The 13,737-nt window shown below is 33.4% G+C and overlaps 1 protein-coding gene across 1 annotated transcript; it reads right to left on the minus strand.

Moving 5' to 3' along the window:
* Window positions 1-2,844: 2,844 nt before the first annotated feature.
* LOC143068076 (uncharacterized) lies at window positions 2,845-6,415 on the minus strand. The gene is made up of 2 exons (XM_076241826.1): window positions 6,311-6,415; window positions 2,845-4,212 (listed from the first exon to the last, which is right to left on the minus strand). Exon 2 carries the CDS (start codon window positions 4,210-4,212, stop codon window positions 2,905-2,907), a length of 1,308 nt encoding a protein of 435 aa, XP_076097941.1. The 5' UTR covers window positions 6,311-6,415; the 3' UTR covers window positions 2,845-2,904.
* Window positions 6,416-13,737: the final 7,322 nt, after the last annotated feature.

Below are 13,737 nucleotides of genomic sequence, written 5' to 3' on the forward strand. Positions count from 1 at the left end.
ACATCAACTACAAAAGGAAAACCCAGAACAACAGCAACACTGAAGTGCAACACAAATAGACACCAATGCAACATACAAAGAAACAGACCACCTGGTTTGACAGGTAACCCAATCTCCTGCTTAATGGCAATGTTAAAAATATTGCTACAATGACATCATTACATGACAGGAATACAGTAACTAAATACAAGAACACTCAGGATGGAGAAAATCCAAACTATACTATTATGGTATGATGCTTTTCTAGTTATCCATTAGTTCATTGGTCTATTAATTTCTGTGCAGTAACTTTTTATATGTTGATCGATTTTAACTTGAAGGAAAATGGCTATAAAGGATCAGATCCATTTATACAAAACATGTTGAATATGTATATTTCGGCCAGTTTAAATAAGTTTCTGTTGATAAGAGTTTTAAATGCCAAGTCAGTAGATTTTGTTTGCTCCTTACCGTTTTTGAACTCCATTGGAGAAAAAAGAATTGAAAATGACACTTTTGCATGGTGCATAGTTTTGCCTTGTTAAATCTCTGAAACCTTTCTCGTCATTTCTGGTTTTGTTTGGCTAAATGATGTTTAAGTCTTCGTGCCAATACTACCCTCAACTAGAGACCAAATGATGTAGATGGTATTATTCATTCATTTATTTATTTTATGGTATCCATTTTCGTAGATTGCGGAAAATAGCCTTTTTGTGGATATTTAATTTCATGGTTGTGCCTAAGTTTGCATACTATTAGTTCATAGTGTGCTAGTGACCAAATACGGTATATATGATACTGACCCCCTATATACTGTATTAGGTTACTAGCACACTATGTAACGAATTTATCTTACCGACTATCTTAACGTGTGAAATTTAGACTAGTGACCTATCAAAATGAGCAAGTCTTCAAGACTCGGTTAGCATTAAGAAACTGTATACTTCCATTGATCCTACAAAAACAGATACCAACAATAACAACTTGTTAGGTTTAAATGTGTTTTATGAATTTATTACAATCTTAATAATCAATTTCTTCGTCTGTTTATCCAGTACCGTTTTTTTTTATAAAGGGACATAACACCACTACTAACCGTGTATGAAATAAGCCCCACCCCCCTAACTACGTTATATGGTATATAAAGGGACGTAACACCACTTCTAACCGTGTATGAAATAAGCCCCGCCTCCCTACTAACCTAATATGAAATACACACAGTCTCCACGAGGGCGCTTTTAACCAATCACATTCCTAGAAATGTATAGGAGGTAAGATAAAACATGATACCTCACAGACAACAACAACTTATAAAAAAGCATGTATCTGTAACTCGAGTATCAATCAGTACACAATTACTGATGCATTTAGTAAAATAAAATCATTAACAGTCAGAGAAAAACCTACCCTCTGCTTATCAAAATATTTATGCAGTTTATTACTCATCAGATGGCCATACAATGATCTATAGCTATAAATGTCGATGCCACTTTGACTCTTGGGAAGAGTTATCTCCTTGCATGGCAATCATACCACATCCTTTTTTTGTATAGACATATTTTCACTAAATGTTACATGATTATCATCATAAAAATTCCTGTTAACGTTAAAGTACGAAGCTGCTATGTAGCATATCTGTTGTTTTTTTTTGTTTTTTTTTATCTCGCTTATAGTCTCGCAGATTGCTTTTTATTTAGCATATGATGTAAATCTATGAGTTACACCCAAATCTACATATTTAAAATTGAGAATGGAAATGGGGAGTGTGTCAAAGAGACAACAACCCGACCATAGAACAGACAACAGCAGAAGGTCACTATATATAACAGTTCTTCAATGCAGCGAGAAATTCCCGCACCCAGAGGCGTCCTTCAGCTGGCCCCTAAACAAATATATATACTAGTTCAGTGATAATTAACGCCATAATAAACTCCAAATTGTACACAAGAACTAAATTGTAAAATAATACAAGACTAACAAAGGCTAGAGGCTCCTGACTTGGGACAGGCGCATAAATGTGGCGGGGTTAAACATGTTTATGAGATCTCAACCCTCCCCCTATACCTCTAGCCAATGTAGAAAAGTAAACGCATAACAATACGCACATTAAAATTCAGTTCAAGAGAAGTCCGAATCTGATGTCAGAAGATATAAACAAAATGACAATAATACATAAATAACAACAGACTACTAGCAGTTAACTGACATGCCAGCTCCAGACTTTAAACTGATTGAAAGATTATGTCTTCATCATATGAATATCAACACAATCTTCCCGTTAGGGGTCTAGTATCATACCATCATAACATATATGAAAAGAACATAACCCGTGTCATGCCAACAACTGGTTTGGTTTAGTTCCGATGCAAAGACCGTATAAGTGAATCAATATTAAAGCCAAAATATGCAATCTTTAATGACCTGGCAACAGTATCGTAATTATATCCCTTAATTCTTAATAAGTCTTTTTAAAGGTTTTGTTAGCTTCTGAGATGAATACTGACATTTTTGTGCTTTATAACTTGAGAATATTTCCCAAAAAAAAATGAGATAAACAACAAACGATATGTGCCTTGTCTTTATGTTTTTGTTTTGTATGTTTGTGTAGGAATTAATGTAATACACTATCGGTAATCTCAAACAATAGATTGAACTAATCTCAATTGAACTCAAACTTAATTAGCATCTGAGCAGATGTGGATTTGATGCAATTGATATGTCTGAGATACGATAGGAATACATCAGCATGAATAGATTTATTCAAGTTCAAACGTTTCAGATTGGATTTAATATTATTTTCAGTTTAAAAACTAACTAAAGTTTTATATTTTTCATTTTTTATTAAATCTATCTTGAAAATATATCTAAATTGTAGGTAATTTATTATGATTTCAGTAGCAACATTTCGTTGAAGCGGTTTTGTTTCTATCCAAAAACGTGAATATGATTGAACTTATCATTCCTTAGAACAAGGCGGTTTGCAGCAGCTTTATACGTTGGCTGAGCGTCATTCCAGATGACTCCTGACGCCACATACGGGTTACAGTGATCTTTAACTTCTACTGGGAAGGTATCATACGCTGTATGAGTATCTATTCTGTGGTAAATGGTTCCGCAGTGTGGTCGACAATGCCCTTTGCTTGAGGTATGATCGGTTACCGCGTTTACAACAGCATGAGCTTTAGTATTATCTAAATGGTGTTTACCTTTATCAACGCTTGCTATAAGAATGTTTCGGCCATGGTGCCTAAATTTTCCATATCCACCGCATACCTTATTCCAATGTTTGTCATCTCCAAAAACGTCTTTGTAAGCAATAACCATCCAGTCCCTCCAATAGTATTTTTTGGAAAGAGAAATGTACATGTTGTTAGCCCAGTCATGATTGTTCATTTTATCCCCTGGATGGTCAAGTGCATATCTGTCTATTTCAGCGTTTGACTGGTCGTGATATTTAGAAGCTATAGTTCTATCGGCATGGCTCATCGCAGATCTAACCTGATCAATCCGAGTTTTCCATTGTTTTGCGTGATAATCTACGTTAGCCGATAAACCTTTTAGTTGAAGGTATGCAAGCTCAAGTTCGGCAGACTTCAACAACAAATTGAGTATTCCTGAACTGAATTCCGAGCATTTTTGGCGATCATAGTGTGTATATGTCATGCAAGGTACTAGCAATCCTTCGCCAAAGACATGTCCTACGTTCATTACTCCATCATAAAGTTTAATGCCACTATTTTGAAAGTCGCTATCATAGTTGCTAATGAATAACTTTTTCTCTCCAGTAAGGGCATTGGTTGGTGCCTGATACATTTCTGTATATTTACGATAAACTGCATTAATTTTTTGTTCAATGCTGGAAAACTGGACTTTAACGCTGCTCCATTGTATAAGTTGTTTAACATCAGAAAACTTTCGGTCTAATTGGTCGAATCGAGTGTCGACATCTTTATGTAGTTTACGAATAGCCAGTAATTCTGCTGATGGTCCTTTAGGAATAAAACTAAAAACAAATGATAAAAAAGGAGCAACAGCTCCTAGGAAAGGTGCTACTTTATCTGCTATCTTTACTAAGCTAGTCGCAAATGCAGTCGAATTTGAAATGACTGATGCAATGTCCTTGGCTGCATTAAGGCCACTGCTGATGTGATCAGTGGTTGTCGATCTCCTTTGTTTGACATCTCCAGCTAGTAAACCAGTGATGCACAAGGCAAGAATCAACGGGAGTTTCATCTGTGAATTATAAAATGAATGAATTAATTAATGGATTGATTGATTGATTGATTGGTTGATTGATTGATTGATTGATTGGTTGGTTGGTTGATTGATTGATTGATTGATTGATTGATTGATTGATTGATTGATTGATTGATTGATTGATTGATTGACGGAAACGCAAAGCACACAAATAGTGTATACCACGACGAGAGGTCGCTGGTAATATTTAAGTTCCCTCTTCGAATATAAATAAACTCATCATAGATACCAGGACTAAATTTAGTATATACCCCAGACGCGTGTTTCGTCTACAAAAGACTCATCAGTGACGCTCGAATCCAAACAAGTTAAAAAGGCCAAATAAAGTACTAAGTTGAAGAGCATTGAGGACCAAAATTCTAAAAAGTTTTGTCAAATACAGCTAAGGTAAACTATGCCTGGGGTAGAAAAGCCTTATTTTTTTTTTTAAAATTCAAAAATTTGTAAACAGTAAATTTATAAATATAACCATATCAATAACAATTCATGTCAGCACAAAAAGTGCTGACTACTGGGCTTGTGATACCCTCGGGGAAATAAATCTCAACCAGCAGTGGCATCGACCCAGTGGTTGTAAATAAACTCATCATAGATACCAGGACTAAATTTAGTATATACGCCAGACGCGCGTTTTGTCTACAAAAGACTCATCAGTGACGCTCGAATCCAATAAAGACACTGTAAAGCTCACATGAATATATATACTCAATATTAACTATGGCAACTATTGAACAAAGTTACCGGAAAGCAAAAACTACCGTACCACTTACAAAGCTATTTCACAGACTTAAATTTAGACATATGTTGTTTTTGTCGTGCAATTTAACCATTGCATTGTTTTGTTTTTAAATTTGTTGTCTTGTGATTTGTTTGGGGGGGGGAGGGGGTGGAAAATGACATATTTCATTTTTCATTTGAAGTTCTAGTGCGGCTTACAGGTACATAACAAGATAGAATGATCCAAAATAAAGATAACAGTAAGACTAACTATGATAAGACACATGATGTTACATGAACAATTATAACGGAAGGGTTTTGAGGTAAACAAGGACCGCGATGAGGACACCGAAAACATCGTACAAAGCAATGTCAACATAACTGGTTAATCAACAAAGGAAACAGATTAACTTGTACAAGTACAATTATAAATATATGTATTTGTATACCTGTCATTTATACAATAGTTAGTCATTTGCAGGATACAAAAAAAAGTAAAATCATAAAAATAATGAACTCCGAGGAAAATTCAAATAGGAAAGTCCCTAATCAAATGGCAAAATCAAAAGCTCAGACACACCAAACGAATAGATAACAACTGTCATATTCCTGACTTGGTACAGGCATTTAATGTGTAACAAAGAAGCACAAAACGGCATATAGACTAAGCTAGTTAGCAAAAATTAAAGACAGGAATACACAAATTAGCCATAGTACAATAACACTTTGAAAGTACAGAGCCTAGTCACATATGTAACAATGAATCATAAAAAGGCATATACACAAAGCACAAAGCAAAAAATGAAAGACGAGCAACAAACAAGTTTTACAATAGCACAATAACGGGATGTATAGGCACAGAGCCACGCTACATGCATCGAAGTAACACCAAAAGGCATACAGACAAAACACATCAGCAAAAACGAAGGACAAGAATACGAGAATATCACAAACAGTAATGACAGGACGTACAAGTACCACAAGCATCTTAATCACAACAAAACCATCAAATATTTAACAAAGAAGCACAAAAAGGCACATATCAAACCAAACAATCTCACCCATCGCTTTCCCATTTTTGAATTAACTTCCTTTAAATATTCGCATACAGTTTGTTATTTGTTTATGTTGTTTATTATGTATTTGTTTATGTTGTTTATTATGTATTTGTTTGTGTTGCCCCGCAGATGTATTATTCATTACAATAAGGATATCATTTTGGTTGAGACTGGTTCCAAAAGAGGTGAAATTGTAAAATAGAAGATTGATTGGGTAATGATTTTTTCCAGGTATTTATTTTTCGTTTGAGTTTCTAAGAATTTTTTCAAAACATTGAATTAAGAAAGTCAATGCCTACCTTCAACCTGTTTGATGACACTCGAATTGTTCCTTTATGATTTATATCATGTAGTGGGTTAGAATGAAGGTCGTATTAGTGCAAGAGAAAATCGGTTGAATTTCCATATGGCTTTTGTTTTATCAAAGGCGTTCAAGGCTAAATACCAAAAGTTTCAGGGTCACTGTTTAAAGTCATGAAGTTCTTATACAACATAATATTTACCATACAGCTACAACAATAAATAAGTTGAAAGTTTCTAAAACACTTCATTTCATCAGAGACATATATTATATGACATGTATTATATGTCTCTGATTTCATTATTTTGTCCTTCAATTCATTTCAATATAATAATCAACAATAAAGCAAAATTAAATTTTGTTGTAATGTATGTGTATTTTATCTCATTTCTAAACCTCAAATTACCGTAATCACAGAGTACTCTTATGTCTGTAGTTGTGTCCATTGTATTTGCGCTTTGTGCCGATCTGATAAGTGAAGCCATTATCAACTGTACTGGGATTGAGGGCTCAACAACATGTTCATTCCTGCAACATTCTTAATATGACTTTCCCATGGATCCTGCCTCCAGTAGTTGCCGTTGGTTGCTGACTGTCATAATTGTTTTTGTTTCTTGTTTTTTAGTATACAAATCAGACCGTTGATTTCTTAATTGATTCACATTTGCCATCTTATGTGTCTTTTGTAACTAACTTTACGGTGGGTTTTGCTTATTTGTTGAAGGTTAAGTTGTTTACATTTGCGTCATTTCAACTTTAACCGATAGTTGTCTCATTTATAAATATACCATATCTCCTTATTCTTTATTGACCTTGTTTTTATGGTCAACGTTAAGGTTCCATGATTATGTTAATTTTTCAGACACTATAAGCAATTTGTCAAATTATATTTGGTCAGTAGAATGGCTGAAAGATGTACATGTCTGTTTGGCAGGGTTCGTCTGGCCTTTGTACATGTATACATGATCATGGTCAACGATAATTTATAAATTTCATGATATTAGATTCTAAGATAATAATTAGAAGTTCTACTATCATCAGTGCATTGAATCATTAATATGGTGATAATTATATCATTATACATAACATGATAATATTGTTGTAAATGGAATTTTACTTAACAAAATTATAAGGAATGAACAAGATATTGATATAAGAAGATTGTTATCAGTGCCAATGAGACAAATATCCATACAAGTTACAATTTGTAAAAGTAAACCATAATAGATCAAAGTATGGCCTTCAACAAGAATTCTTGGCTAACATCGAACAGCTGGCTATAAAGGGTTTATTATAAGCTTGTGGTCAGTGGTGGTGTTTGTTGGTCAGACTATTTTAGTTCCCTTTATCAAAGAAACTTGGTCTGACTATTTTTTTAAGTGATAAAACTGCATGATGCTAACAAAAATAATAGCTTATGATGAACATATTTTCTATTTAATATTTTTCTATCACAAAATCTTTTATCCTATTAAATGTGATGGTTTAGCCAAAGCAAGTCGAGTAAACAACCAATAACTTTGATGCTTTGATAAAAAAAAAAAAATCTTTTGTTTCAGATACATCTTTATCAGATGATGCAGTGTTTTTAACAAAGATCATAGAGATTGTTTGTTTTTGTTTTATTTATGGGTAGTACCTGTTTCAGTTAAGAAAAAGTAAAATCACAAAAATACTGAACTCCGAGGAAAATTCAAAAAGGAAAGTTCCTGACTTTTTCTTATATAGAAAATGATGGATTAAACCTGGTTTTATAGCTAAACCTTTCACTTGTATGACAGTGGCATCAAATTCAATTATATTGATAACAATGCGAGAACAAAACAAATAGTCATAATAGGTAAACAAGAGTGCACACACTGAAATGTCTCGCCTTCTTTACTAATCATTGATATTATGTTGATAGTCCTAAGTATAAAGCTTTTTTACAACTGTCACATAAACCAAGATAGCTAAACAAAGACCAATGAACCATGAAAATGAGGTCAAGGTCAGATGAACCATGCCAGGCAGACATGTACAGCTAACAAAGCTTCCATACAACAAATATAGTTGACCTACTACTTATAGTTTAAGAAAAATAGACCAAAACACAAAAACTTAAGCCTGAGCAATGAACCGTGCAATTGAGGTCATGGTCAAATAAAACCTGCGGGACTGACATATAGATTATAATATATTTCCATACACCAAATATAGTTGACCTTTGGCATATAATATTAGATAAAAAGATCAAAACTTATAAACTTAACTTTGACCACTGAACCATGAAAATGAGGTCAAGGTCAGGTGACATATGCCCCCTAGACATGTACACCTTACAATCATTCCATACAACAAATATAGTAGACCTATTGCATAAAGTATGAGAAAAACAGACCAAAACACAAAACCTTAACTATAACCACTGAACCATGAAAATGAGGTCAAGGTCAGATGACACCTGCCAGTTGGACATGTACACCTTCCAGTCCTTCTATACACCAAATATACTAGCCCTATTGCTTATAGTATCTGAGATATGGACTTGACCACCAAAACTTAACCTTGTTCACTGATCCATGAAATGAGGTCGAGGTCAAGTGAAAACTGTCTGACGGGCATGAGGACCTTGCAAGGTACGCACATACCAAATATAGTTATCCTATTACTTATAATAAGAGAGAATTTAACATTACAAAAATTCTGAACTTTTTTTCAAGTGGTCACTGAACCATGAAAATGAGGTCAAGGACATTGGACATGTGACTGACGGAACTTCGTAACATGAGGCATCTATATACAAAGTATGAAGCATCCAGGTCTTTCACCTTCTAAAATATAAACCTTTTAAGAAATTAGCTAACGCCGCCGCCGCCGGATCACTATCCCTATGTCAAGCTGTCTGCAACAAAAGTTGCAGGCTCGACAAAAATGTCAATAATACAGCAGCCAACATTATCCTATAATCCTAATGACTGAAAAAAAACAACAATAAAAACCTAGCTATTAAGGTTGTGATCCCTCAATTTCCTGTTGTTTTTTTTAATTTGGTGTAGATGGTTGATCATGTCACAACCTTTTTCTAAGCCTGGTGGTGAAAGATTATTGAAGCCAGTATGCTGATGTCTTAATACATTTTATTATACTTCACGTTAAAATGCCATATTTTGATTGGCTAATACGAGGGTGTTAATTTACTCTATCACATGGCTGAGCGGGTGACAATTTTTTTTTAATGTCACCCTCTCTTCTAGACCTATCAAAAATTAATAATTTAAAGGACAATGGATTGAATTTACATCGAATTATTAAAGACAATGCTTTAATTCTACATTTTCGCTCAGATTCTATTTTTGACTGTCAAAATAAATAAATAAAACATCTTGCTTCACTTCTGTTGATTTTTATAATACCTGTAAAGTTATGAGGGGGAGGACAGGGGTAAGGGAGATAGGGAGAAAGGGGGTAGGAGAAAGGAGAAAGGGGGTGGGAGAAAGGAGAAAGGGGGTAGGAGAAAGGAGAGGAAGGCTGGGAGAAAGGAGAAAAAGTTGGAGAAAGGAGAAAAAATAAAATATCTCTCCTTTTAAAAAATGATCTTATAATTTCAAGAAAAAATATCTCAAAAGGAGATGTTTTATTCTAATGGGAGAAAGGAGAACTGGGGTAGGAGAAAAGAGAAGAGGGGTGGGAGAAGGGAGAAGGGTACCCCCCTGTCCTCCCCCTCAGTTATGTGTGTGACATCATAAAAAATACTTTTAAATAAAATTCATCTGTAAATGGCAATAATGATGGGACATTCAGTATAATAAATTAAATAACACATAGCTGAGAGGGTGATAGAGCGATTGGTACCCCTAGAAATGGCAATAATGATGGGACATTCAGTATAATAAATTAAAGAACATATAGCTGAGAGGGTGATAGAGCGATTGGTACTCCTAGAAAAAGCATCGTCAATTTTGGCTTCACAATGTTTTCTCGGGGTACCAATCTGCTTGCTGTCTTTTTGACATATATCCCCCCACATTTCCTTTACTTATACTTGAATGAAGATCACAAGATTCAAGACTACATTTTGTTTGTTGGAAAGAGACAATAAAATTGAGAATGGAAATGGGGAATGTGCCAAAGAGACAACAACCCGGCCATAGAAAAAAGCAACAGCAGGTCACCAACAGGTCTTCAATGTAGCGAGAAATTCCCGCACCCGGAGGCGTCCTTCAACTGGCCGCAAAACAAATATATACTAGTTCAGTGATAATGAACGCCATACTAATTTCCAAATTGTACACAAGAAACTAAAATTAAAATAATACAAGACTAACAAAGGCCAAAGGCTCCTGACTTGGGACAGGCGCAAAAATGCGGGGGGGGGGGGGTTAAACATGTTTGTGAGATCTCAACCCTCCCCCTATACCTCTAGCCAACGTAGAAAAGTAAACGCATAACAATACGCACATTAAAATTCAGTTCAAGAGAAGTCCGAGTCTGATGTCAGAAGATGTCAGAAGAAAATAAACAAAATGACAATAATACATAAATAACAACAGACTACTAGCAGTTAACTGACATGCCAGCTTCAGACTTCAATTAAACTGACTGAAAGATTATGATTTCATCATATGAACATCAGGCACAATCCTTCCTGTTAGGGGTTTAGTATCATATCATCATAACATATATGAGAAGAACATAACCCGTGTCATGCCAAAGCTTTTTCCCGTTTTATCCATTTCATACAGTAAGTATGGAGTGAGTCGTGGATGATATTACGACACTCATTCCAATTTAAAATAATTGAAGTTTATTTGACTGTCAACATTTTAACAATGCAACATTCATTCCTTAAAAATGGCTGATCTTTACTTTCATTCATTTACAGTCAAATCTGTATTAAAGGTCACCCTCAGGACAACCTAAGATAAAGGTGAAATGTATAGCTGGTTTGGCTGTATCTGTGCAATTAAAAAAAAAACATATGTATCCTGTAAAATGAATTTATTTCTTATTTACAAATTATTTGACATACTCTTTTTAAAATAAACATATCACATTTTTATTCACATTTTGTGATGATTTGTTATATTATATACATGCAGTGTGCATGGACAACAAAACAATATAAATAAATAACAACAAAACTGTAATAATGACATAAACATGAAGCACTATAAGAATTTGGTCAAATTACTTTTAATCTAGACTGATATCAAAGAAAAAATACATATAACATCAGACAAACCTAATCATTTCAACAAATACCCAAATTATCTCACTAATACTACATCTCAGCAGCTTTAGTGTTTTACCTTGCAAAAGATAAGTGATTGTTAAAAGTTGTAGTGGTGATTAATTGTGAATTGATTACAGGCGCGGATCCAGAGGGGGGGGGTTCCGGGGGTTGGAACCCCCCCTTTTTTTTGGACGATCAATGCATTTGAATGGGGACATGTAAATGGAACCCCCCTTTGTCTTGTGTTAGGAACCCCCCCTTTTTAAAATGGCTGGATCCGCCCATGGATTACTACCACTGTGTGTCTGTAGGGCTTCAGGAAAACAAACAAATGGTCTATCAATACTTTTCAAACATTTTCTTTGTGAATATCGTGTCTGTAACTTGTTTTAATTTTACTTCAAAGTGAAATGTTTCAGAAATACTTATTTCATGAAAATACTAATATTACTTTTCATTTATAAAATATTCTCATTGATAGAACTACTTTAGTTTAAGGAATACAATTAAGAATGGAAATAGGGAATGTGTCAAAGAGACAAATATCTAATGTTCAATTTGTTTCCCAATCCACTATAAATAAATATGTTTAAACTAATGTTCAATTACAAATGAAGGATAACCAAAAAGCTTGTGCCTGGTAATAAGTATAACAGATGTGTTACTATGATGAAGTCAACTCTTGGTCCCCTCTCAGAATTATCTAATATATCCTATAAACAAAGTTCATACTATAACTTACAAGACTAGAACATAACTCTACCCTCTACAACTACACTCATTTTGACCTTTGAGCTCATTACATAACTGGAAGTTTTTGAAAATTTGGGTACCGATGTAAAGGAAAAAAGTCAATTGTGATGGGTTTTCCCATGAGGTATTACATGTATAAACAAACTATGGTGGTCTCAAAGTTCACATTAGTAGATCTATTACATTTTAAAGCAATACATTAAATAGTATATTAAACAGTTTAAAATAAAACTGTTTTAACAAATAAAGACTTTAAAGCATAATCAAATTGTAGCACTTTATAAAGTAATAAATTAGTTGCTGCAACAGTCATTCTTTAAAAATACTGCATCATATACTTCAAAAATAAGCCAGACTTTTAGCATACAAGAGCAGCCACATGAGACACTGCTATTGTGCACTTTTTTAAATCAGAAAAACAAAATAAACACATATTTTTATTTTCAATTGTTGACCTTGTATAACATTTCCTCCTTTTACTATGTACACAATTTGATTTCTGGACACTTTATTAATAACATAAATTACTAAGAAAATATATGGAAAAGGTACTAGGGACTTGTCTCTGAATCACAATTACAATAACTTCATTACTGCAAAGAATTTGTTCTGTGCATAAGGGCTATTTTCTTATTTTATGTATTCAACTAATATTAATTTGTAACTGCAAATAATGTAAATTGCACATATTGGCCATTTACATAAAATGATTATTACTATTTTATATGGAGCTAAATTATGCAATTCATTTACATTCATGCCTTCTTAGTTTATAAATTGTTTTATGACTATCAATATCTCAAAAACTTTCAGACCAAAGAAAAATAAAATAGCTTAATTATGATGTTAAAAATTTGGATCACATTGCATTTAGAATCAAAACTAAGATATTGAGTTATTTCCCTTGTATTTAAACATAGAAATTTGAATAAAATTGTAAACACATAGTCGTTCTTGCATTGAACTGCTGATCTCTGAGAATAAGATTTGTTATAACTTTAATACTTGGCTTTATAAATATTTAGTGTATTATCTATAAATAACATCCTCAAATGTCCTACATACTAAGTTTGACAAGTAATAGAACGGAAACAATTATAGTACAATAAAATAGTATTTGCATTGAAAAAAGTTTCAAGTAAATTATGATCATTTATTCAGGATATATTCATTTGTTGAAATAAGAGTATCACATTAAGTAAATATAGATATACAAGATAGAATTTCACAAAATGTCAATCTCATCAAAAGTGATACATTTTTTATATAATGAAAGGTAATCTCAAAAGTGAAAGTTGGTGAATAAGATATGATGACACAATTTTAGTACAGAAAGTAAACAACCATGTATGAGGGTGGGAGTGGGGTACTACATAAAGATTTACTTTTTTATTTCTTTTTAGATAAGGTTAATATATTGAGATGATTGGTGAATACATATTTAGATTTATTTGACA

Source organism: Mytilus galloprovincialis, chromosome 1 (assembly GCF_965363235.1).
Source record: "Mytilus galloprovincialis chromosome 1, xbMytGall1.hap1.1, whole genome shotgun sequence".
NCBI classification, from domain to species: Eukaryota; Metazoa; Mollusca; class Bivalvia; order Mytilida; family Mytilidae; genus Mytilus; species Mytilus galloprovincialis.

Coding starts and splice junctions, on each gene's coding strand:
- LOC143068076 (XM_076241826.1), bottom strand. CDS start 4,212: ATGAAACTCCCGTTGATTCTTGCCTTGTGCATCACTGGTTTACTAGCT.